General features: G+C 47.7%; 1 protein-coding gene across 4 annotated transcripts in view; it reads left to right on the top strand.

Annotated features, from left to right (window-relative positions):
- Positions 1–1936: 1936 nt before the first annotated feature.
- The window catches only part of LOC149311514 (src substrate cortactin-like), a 78587-nt gene continuing 71016 nt past the window's right edge, over positions 1937–9507 (top strand). For 3 of the 4 annotated variants that reach the window (XM_089527343.1, XM_089527339.1, XM_089527337.1), the window contains exons 1-4: positions 1937–2040; positions 4835–4926; positions 7267–7363; positions 8562–8714. In XM_089527343.1, coding sequence (XP_089383469.1) covers positions 7274–7363; positions 8562–8714 — 243 coding nt within the window. In that variant the 5' untranslated portion in view covers positions 1937–2040; positions 4835–4926; positions 7267–7273. The remainder of the gene's footprint in view (positions 2041–4834; positions 4927–7266; positions 7364–8561; positions 8715–9507) is intronic. The other variant, XM_089527338.1, reaches the window with a different exon arrangement.

Raw genomic sequence — 9507 nt, 5'->3', positions numbered from 1 at the left:
TTCTTTATCAACAAATTCAAACATCCACAGATTGAAAATATTAAAAGAAGTATAAATTCCAAATAGCAAACTTTGATGTAGCCATTTTACTATGCCATTTTATTTAGTGGGACTTGAGCATGCATGGATTTAGGTATCCATTGGAAGTCCTCGAACCAAACCCCAGAGAATAACAAGGCCCCACAGTACATAACGTTTTAAATAATTTTGCGCATGAAACAAAGTTTATACACTGAGCCATCAGAAAGCAAAGGTGTCACTATCTTAGGCCCGGGACAGACGGGAGGAGGGAAGCGCCGTCCTCCGGCCAATGCTAGGGTTCCGGAGTGTGCAGTAACCGCACACTCCGGAAACCTAGGACGTGTGACCATATGTGGGCCGCCATCATGACGCAAGTGATGCACAGCGTATAGACGTCGCTGCGTGTCACTTACATCAAGAGTGTGCCAATGGTGCACTTGTGACTTGCGTGTGGCATCCCAAGAAGAACCCGGTTCTTTTTGGGGTGGAGAGACACCGTGCAGTTTGGCTGCTGCAGTATCCCTTCATAGGAAAACCGGACACTTCCAGCCCGGACTTTCGGGGAGCTCTATGTCACCCCTGAAAAATGGGTTTGGGATTTTGAAACATTTCTATTTCAGAATTCCAGATAAGGGCCGGGGCCATGCTAATCCACCACACTCTGAGGCAGAAGTATGTTCCACTGTCGAACAGCCCTTACTCTCAAGAAGTCCCTCCTAATGTTGAGCTGGAATCTCCTTTCCTGCAGTTTGCATCCATTGCTGCGTTGCATCCTGTTCTCTGGAGCAGCAGAAAACAAGCTTGCTCCCTCCTGAATATGACATCCCTTCAAATATTTAAACAGGGTTCTCATCTCCCCTCTTAACCTTCTCTTCTCCAGGCTAAACATCCCCAGCTCCCTTTCCTCATAGGGATTCATGGTTTCCAGACCCTTTGCCATTTTGGCCGCCCTCCTTTGGACACATCATGGCTCCAGTTTCTCAGTGTCCTTTTTGAATTATGGAGCCCAGAACCGGTGGGGCCTGAGCAGAGCAGAATACAGCGGCAGTATTACATTCCTTGATCAAGACACTATACTTCTACTGATGCAGCTGAGGATTGCATTGGCCTTTTTAGCTGCTGCTGCACCACACTTTCTCTGGAAGCTTTTTAAGCAGAGGCTGGAGGGCCATCTGTCTCAGGGAGGGCTTTGACTGTGAATTCCTGCATGGCAAAATAAGGTGGAACTATATGACTCCTTGGGGCTCCCTTCCAACTCTAGGATTCTGTGTCATTAACTAAGGCTTAATGACTTTCCACTCAGTCAGTGGGGCTAGAGTGGCACTGAGGTGACTCTCCAGTCAGATCTTGGCGAACTACAACTCCCATGAGTCTGAGGGAGCAGACTCTGGACATATCTACACTGTAGGAATGATAATGGATTTTAATTGCTGTGTCACCATCCTGTGGAATCCTGGGACTGGTAGTTTCGCAAGGTTTTAGGCCTGTTTGCCTAGGGAGCCTCATAAAAACTACAAATCCCAGGGTTCTGTGCGATGGAGCCATTAAAGGGCCTTATTTCCCTCAGAGCAGACGCACCGCCCCTTTCACCAGTCGTCCTCCCTGATTGGCTAACAACTTTAACCTCCATAACCACAGCGCACCCTCCCATTGGCTCTCAGGGAAAGACTCCCCCCCCCGTAATTGGCTCATTTTATTTCGGAGGAGGAATGGTAGCCACTGATTGGCTGAATGGGAAAATAAAGCGTGTGACGTCATGACGTTCCCCGCCGCCGTCACCCCGGCAACCGCCCAAGCCGGGCTCGGCGGTTGGAGGGGCGGAGCCACGTCAGTCTCGTCGCTACTCGACTCCTGATTGGCCCACGGCTCGGAGGAGGCGGTGCCGGAAAAGCGGAAGTCCCTGGTGAGGCGAGTTTAGGGCGCTTCCGGTGCTGATGTGGCCGGAACCCAAGGCAGGAGAGCGCTGAGGAGAAGAGCCGAGAGTCGCCAGGCCGAAACCCAACAGGAGAAGCTGCGCCGGTGAGGCCTTGGGAAAAGGAACGATGCACTGCAGCAATAATCCAGTTTGAGACCTCCCTCGGGGATTCTGGGATTTGTAGTTTGGTGAGACACTGAGTCTCCTCCGTCAGAGAGGAGACTGAGCCAAGGCAGTTAGAGCGGCCTCAAACTGGGTTATCTCTGCAGTGCGTTTGGGGCCTAAGCTTTCATCGAGGGTTGGGAAGGACGAGGATAGTGCCCAGCATCCCCTCATGGCTGCAGGATGATGGGGGATGCAGCCAGGACTGCGCTTGGGGGGCGGGGGGCTCCCAAGCAGGTCCTGGCCAGCATCACCATCACCATCACCGTGATTGTTAAGTAACTGTTGTTGTTGTTGTTGTTGTTGTGTGCCTTCAAGCCATTCTGACTGACCCTCAGGGAAAGCTCTCCTGGGGTTTTGTTATCAAGGTTTCTTCAGAGGAGGCTTGCCCTTGCCTCCTCTGAGGCTGAGAGAGTGTCCCTTGTCCAAGGGCAGCCCCTGGGTTTGCACAGCCAGGCCGGTATTCGAACCCTCTTCCTCAGAGTTGTTCAACACTCAGACCCCAAGGAGGGCCCTGATCCAGTCCAAGCCCCTTCTTCTTCTGACATGCAGGAACTCTCTATCAAAGCATCCCCATTGAGAGATGGCCCTCCAGCCTCTGCTTAAAGGCAGCCTCCAAGGAAGGAGAGATTGGTGGAGTGTCTTCCTCTGTTGAACAGCCCTTACTCTCAGGAAGACCCTCCTAATGCTGAGCTGGAATCTCTTTTCCTGAAGTTTGCACCCATTGCTCTGTTTCCTAGTTCCTGGAAAACCATCTTGCTCCCTCCTCAATATGACCTCCCTTCAAGTATTTAAACAGGGCTATTATCATATCACCTCTTCACCTTCTCTTCTCCAGGCTAAACAGACAAGCTTGTTTCCTGCAGCTCCAGATACTAGAACCCGGAGCAATGGATTCAAGCTCCAGGAAAAGAGATTCCACCTCAACGTTGGGAACTACGTCTTCATTGCAAGAACTGTTCAACAGTGGAAGAGGCTGCCGCCTCCATGGAGGTGGTGGGGTCTCCTTCTTTGGGGGCTGTTTTTAAAGAGAGTAAGGATGTCCATCTGACCCAGGGAGGGCTTGGATGGTGCCTTCCTGAATGGCAGAATAGGGTTGGCCTGTGTGGTCCTTGAGTGTCTCTTCCAGCTCTAGGATTCTACGAGTCTTTCTTGGTTTGCCTGCCAGAAGAGAGTTGCAGGATACACACCTGGCCAGGTGAACCAGGCTGGGATCCCATGTGTTTTGACACTGTAATGAGGAAGGATGTGTTGACACAAGCGCTCTGTCAAACCAGACGCAGACGCCTCGGGGCTATGAACTAATCTTTGGCAGAGAAGGCTGCTGCCAAGGCTGAGTGCCCCAAGGAAGCCTTGTTTGGGTTGCCACCCAGCTGTGATTGAGCGATTCATCCTTGCAGCTCTTTGCAGAAGGTGGTTTTCTTTGGCTGATGTTAGTTAGCTCTGTGCTGGAAATGCCACATGTTTTCATCATCTTAAACAGAGGTGTGTTTTGGGAAGTCGAAGGCTTTCATGGCTAGCGTCCATAGTTTTTTGTGGGTTTTTCAGGCTGTGTGGCCATGTTCTGGAAGAGTTTATTCCTGACATTTTGCCAGCATCTGTGGATGGCATCTTCAGAGAATGCTGGCATAGAAGTGAGTGGGGTATATATATATCTACTGTGTGACCCTGGGTAGGGAGGAGTGACTTCCATGTTAATCTGAGGCCTTGCCATTCAACAACAGAACAATACACATATTAACATGGAAATCATTCCTCCCAACCCAGGGTCACACTATACACACACTCACACACTCCACTCTCTTCCATGCCAGCATTCTCTGAAGATGCCAGAACCCCACAAAAAGCGATGGATGCCGGCCGTGAAAGCCTTCAACTTCACATTATTGATATATTAAAGTTGCTGAATTTTCATGATCAGGAAAGCTGGTTTTTCTAGCTAGCCACTTTTATGGATTTATTTGTGGGGAGTGCCTTCCCACTTCCTTCTAAATCCAGGGCTGGAGAAATGCCAACGCTGAGTTTGAGGAGTCTTGAAATGGCACACTCTTGTGTGCAGGGCTTGCTCCTAAAAGGCTGGCTTCCAAATAATAATAATAATAATAATAAACATAGAAGCTGTGTCAGGTAAACAAGAACATGGAATGTTTTAATAAGCCTGCTTGTGCTTCATTTCGCTATCAGAGGGTCACACCTTCTTACTCTTCAGAGGGTTCAACGCTCTTCACCTACATTACTGCAACAGCTCTATGTAGCCACTTCTACTAGCTTTTTTTAATGGGCTGAGTGGATGAAACAGAGAGAGATTGTGGTTTGTCTTTGACAACTCATATGGAGTCCATGGCAAAGGAGTGGCTCAAACAAGGGACTTGCAGATTCATGGCAGGAGATCTCTTGACCACTGTTGCCTCAATGAAGTTTAAGAGAATTGGGAGCTCCAGGCATGTGCCTGTTACCTGTCAGACCAGTTGCCCCACTTGAAGCGCCAGAAGGGATTCAGCCGGAAGCTCTTATCACAGGAGATCCGGTTAGAAATTCAGAGCAAAGCTAGAGGCAGCAGGGACTTTGCTTCAAACAAATCTGTCTCAAGTCTTTGAACTGGAGGAGGAAAACATTTCTGGTTTAGCCCTCCACATTTGTGCAGGTTAGGGGTGCGGGAGCCCAGTGAAAGTGGGGAAAATGCACATATCCCTAGGCCTCCAAACCTTAACTCAATCTCTGTTCCTGTCTCTATAGGCTAAGGAACCTGAGCAAAGCTCCTCAAGCTTTTCAGCCCCGAATGTTGCCTGACAGGAGGAAAGCAGCTGCGGTGGGGTGACCAGTGTCAGGTGAGTCTCCAGAAGGGGAAGTAGGGATCCTCAGTGTTATTTCATGCATTTATGACTTACACAACCTTTGGTTTGAGTGTTGGAATATGACTCTGGAGACCAGGGTTCGATTCCCCACTCAGCCGTGTAAAAACCCACTGAGTGACCATGGGCAAGCCACATGCTCTCAGCCTCAGGGGAAGGCCACGGCAAACCTCCTTTGAACAAATCTTGCTGAGAAAACCCCACAATAGATCTGCCCGAGGGTCGCCATACGTCAGAAATGACTTGAAGGCCCACAACAACAACAACAACAGACTTTTCTCATCCTGTATAGTGTGCATTTTGGCTAGCCCAATAAAGGTGTAATTTTTATTGCCAGAAAAATCAGCAGTAGCAGAATATGTTATAAACCATCCTGGGCATAAAATGCTGTTTGAAAACACTGAAATTCTGGACCATGCCAACCACTACCATGTCAGGATGCACAGGGAAGCCATTGAAATCCACAAACACCTGGACAATTTCAACAGGAAAGAGGAATCCCTTAAGTAAACAAGCTTTGGCTACCAGTCCTGAAAAATAGCAAGATGAAGACTCAACAAATGCAAATGAGAAATCTCTCAGGGTCAGGGGCTTCCCTGCAGACAATGAGCATTAATCAAGCAGACATTAATCCTCTTTTGCAGAGCCTCCCAGCCTGAGGCCTGCCATTAGCAACAAAACAATATACATACAAATCACTCCTCCCTTCCCAGGGTCACACAGTACATATATACCCAACTCTTTCCCAGGCAAAGCATTCTCTGAAGACGCCAGCCACAGATGCTGGCGAAACATCAGGAAAAAACTTCTAGAACATGGCCATATAGCCTAAAAAACCCACAAAAAAGTAAAGGTGTGATTGTTCGAATGTTACTGGATTTGCTATATTGCCGACATGACTAGCCCTGGGTCTTTTTCAAAACTCCAGAAAGATTGCCACTTATTTACTGATGGCAAACCTGCACAATGTATTTTAATTGCAAAGCCTGGAACTGTGTTTGAATTTTGGCTTGCAGTACATTGATATGTCCCTGATTTATGTCTGCTGCTGCTCAGATGATGAGACTTGGCCATCTATTCACTCTCCCAGCCTGCTTCTCTTATTCCTCCTTCTGTCTTAATAATCTCAGAGTCTGTGGGCAGAGCTGCTGTATCTTTCAGGATTTTTGGTGCAGATGCCAGAATTAGTTCTTGCAGGCACACCCATGTGTGATATTCACAAAAGCCTAAACTGCTCTTGTTAAAATTGTTTGTTTATATAGCTTCCTCAGGTACATAGAATGCTGTACCAAAATAAAACAGTAAAGCAGGCATCCCCACCCAAGGCATACATTTGTTCTTGCTGGTATGTACCTGTCACCTGTGTCATTGGTGCAACATTTTTGTCTTATTGAGGAAGTAAAAGAATTATATCTTTCCCACCATTTTTGGCAAAAAAGGCCTTGCCTATTTAATCCCATCAGTATTCCAGGCAAGAGTCTCTTTGGAAGCCTGGCTGAAAGTGATGTGCTAATTAAGAATTTTTCTGTGGTCCCCTAATTTACTTTGGGGTACAGTCTGGGATCTGAACCCAGCAAAATGGAGTTTCTGCTTATTGGGCAAAGTGGCTCTTAGTCTAGGCAGGGCTGTGGCTTCCTTTGTTTCCATCTGTATTGCTCTGAAGACTTGAGCTATCTCCATTAGTCCATACGTGTTTGAGGGAGTCATGGCATTGAATCCTACACACAGCTATGGGCATTCACAAATTCTTAGGACTTGCCAGAATACTTCAGAATGCCCTTGGAATATTCTGGTCCCAGATTCCCCCAGAATTCCCCCTTACCTTGTGGATTTTCAGCACTCTTCCTCAGCAGCGACAGGCAGCTGCCTTCCTACGTGGTCCCTGTTTGTCACTGCTGATGTCAGAATGGGGCACCCAGCCACGTTGTTAACACTGGGTGCCTTGTTCTGACCTCAGAGTGAGTTGCACCCACAGTGGCAGTACCGGGCATTCACAGGGCCCACAAGTGAAAAGGCAGATGCTGCCATCGCTGCAAATCTGCAGCAAATGGGGAGTTATTTAAATGGAGGTTAAGGGGAAGAAGCCCCAAAATGGTGTGGACATCATGAAGACAGTCGTGTTTGCAGGACACAGCAAGTCTGGAGGGAACTTGGGGTTAATACCCATGTAAACAAGACCTCAGTTTACCCTCATATGGAGGAGACAAATCCCATGGACTTTGACTGAATCCAGCCCAGATGTCTTCAGGGCTTCCCTGTCCCTTTCATACCTTTACTAATACCCACTTTCCTCTCCCTCTTGCTGCCCACCTGGAGGCTCAAGATGCTGAGCCGTTTGTCGGGGCTGGCCAACACTGTCCTTCAGGAGCTCTCAGGGGACGGAGAAGATGGTGGTGCTGCTGCTTCGCCTGATGTGAGTACCCTTTCCCATCTCAGATCTGTTGTGTGTTGGGAGAGGATGGGTATGCAATATTTGCTTCCTTCTCTATGAATTTTATCTCTTTGTCTTACTGAGCTGGGTCCTTTCTAAGCTGTATGAGACCAGAAAATCTAAAGGCTGCTTTTGCTCATAAGCAGCACCTTGAATTGTCTTGCCAGTGGATGGGGCTATCCATCAAACCGGAGTAGTGTTCTCCTTCCCTATTCTACTGCCGAGCCATACAGCCAGCTTCTGTGATCATGTCTGCTTTCTTGCAAGTACAGGCATGGACTCATATATTCTGCAGTCCAGTAAACTGGCCTAAAAATTAGAAAAGCACTATTTCTTTTTATGTATTCATTCATTCATATCCTGCTTTTTCTCCAAGTCTTGGACTCAAGACAGCTTACAACATTAAAACAAGTGCTGATAAAATTCCAAATCATTAAGACATGTAAACATTAAAATATAATGTATACATAAATAGAATTAAAAGCAATTTAGAACCGTACCCACTGGAAAAAAATAAATAAACGCAGACACTATTAAAGCCCTTTCTCCATCAGCCATTGCAAAGGGATCTTGTAGCCCCTTTGAGACTAACCGAGCAAAAGAAGTTGTAGCTTAAGCTTTGGTAGACTTGGTCTACTTCCTCATATGCTTAACTTTTAATAAGACATCTGCCTTTCTAGTGCAGGAATTCTCAGAGCCTGGGACCAGCCACCGAAAAGGCCCTGTCTCCTCCCTTCACACCATAACTACCTGTGAGGGTCCCTGGGGTAGAGAGATGGCCAGTTGTCTTTCAGTTCCATTCCCAGTCCTTCTAGTCCCAGCCCCACGGGATTAGACACATGCCTTTCTATCACCCATTTCCCCCCTTGAATACTGAATGATGACTGACTTGTCACTGGGCCTGTGAATTGACTTTTCCTAAGATTCAGGTGACTGAAGAGTTGTTGAATTTTCTGTCTGCATTGCTTGATTAGGAGTGGCTCATGCCCCCATGAAAAGTCATCACTTGCTGTCTCCAGTGTGAAGTGGACCTGCTTAGGCCTTCTAGGCCATTATTCCAAACACTGCCCCCTGGGGCCATCATGTGTGTGGCCCTGTGGATGAGGATGCCAACTTTGGGCATCAAGAGCATCTTCTGTGGCTATGCTTCTCACTGAATACTTCCTCCTTGTCCCTACAGGGCCCAGAGTTGGAACCCAGCCAGCAGAATGGGGAGGAGACCCCAGAGGATGTGCTGGAACGGTTGGCCTACACAGAGAGGTTGGTGGCACAGCTCAAAGACCTGGTTCGGGAGAAAGATTCACAACTCCAGCAGAAGGATGCTTTGCTCCAGGTAACAGTGCGCTGTGAGATGTTCTCCCCATTATCACTCCCCTCTGGCCTAGACCCTTCCCTCTGATGTCACACTAATTTGGAAAGGGGCTGGGAGACCATCTGGCACTGGAGTTCAAGAAGGGTATTGACAAACTGGACCGTGTCCAGAGACAGGCGACCAAGATGATTGAAGGTCTGGAAACCAAGCCATATGAAGAAAAACTGAGGTGAGCTGGGTATGTTTAACTTGAAGAAGAGAAGCCTGAAAAGTGACATGATGTCTGTTTTTAAATATCTGAAGGGATGTAAGGTAGATGAAGGAACTAGCTTGTTTTCTGCTGCTCCAGAGAATACAACAAAAACCAATGATTCAAATTACAGTGCGCACATGTTATACGCGGCTTTTAGCATACACTGAAAGCCGCGTGGGGATGTGCGGGGAGAAAGGGGCGGCGTGTCCCATAGAGACGAATTGTGCGTGTGTTCAAGGTACATGTGTGCCGCCATGTGCACGAACCTCATTCATTTAAATGGGGCACGGGCATAGGCGTTTTTTCTTTTATGTGGGGACGTCCAGAATGGATCCCCCGCATAAAAAAGGGGCGCACTGTACAAGAAAAGAGGTTCCATGTAAAGATTAGGAAGAACTTATTGACTGTAAGAGCTGTTTGACAGTGGAATGGACTGCCTTGGAGGGTGGTGGACTCTCCATCTTTGAAAGTCTTTAAACAGAGGTTGGACAGGGGCATCTTTCAGGAGCGTTTTAGCTTTGTTTTTTCACATGGCAAGAATTTGGATTAAATGTTCCTTGT

The sequence above is a fragment of the Sceloporus occidentalis genome, unplaced genomic scaffold (genome assembly GCF_023333645.1).
Source record: "Sceloporus occidentalis isolate IW3139 unplaced genomic scaffold, rSceOcc1.0.p SCAF_5, whole genome shotgun sequence".
NCBI classification, from domain to species: Eukaryota; Metazoa; Chordata; class Lepidosauria; order Squamata; family Phrynosomatidae; genus Sceloporus; species Sceloporus occidentalis.
This window is presented reverse-complemented; position numbering and strand designations above follow the sequence as displayed.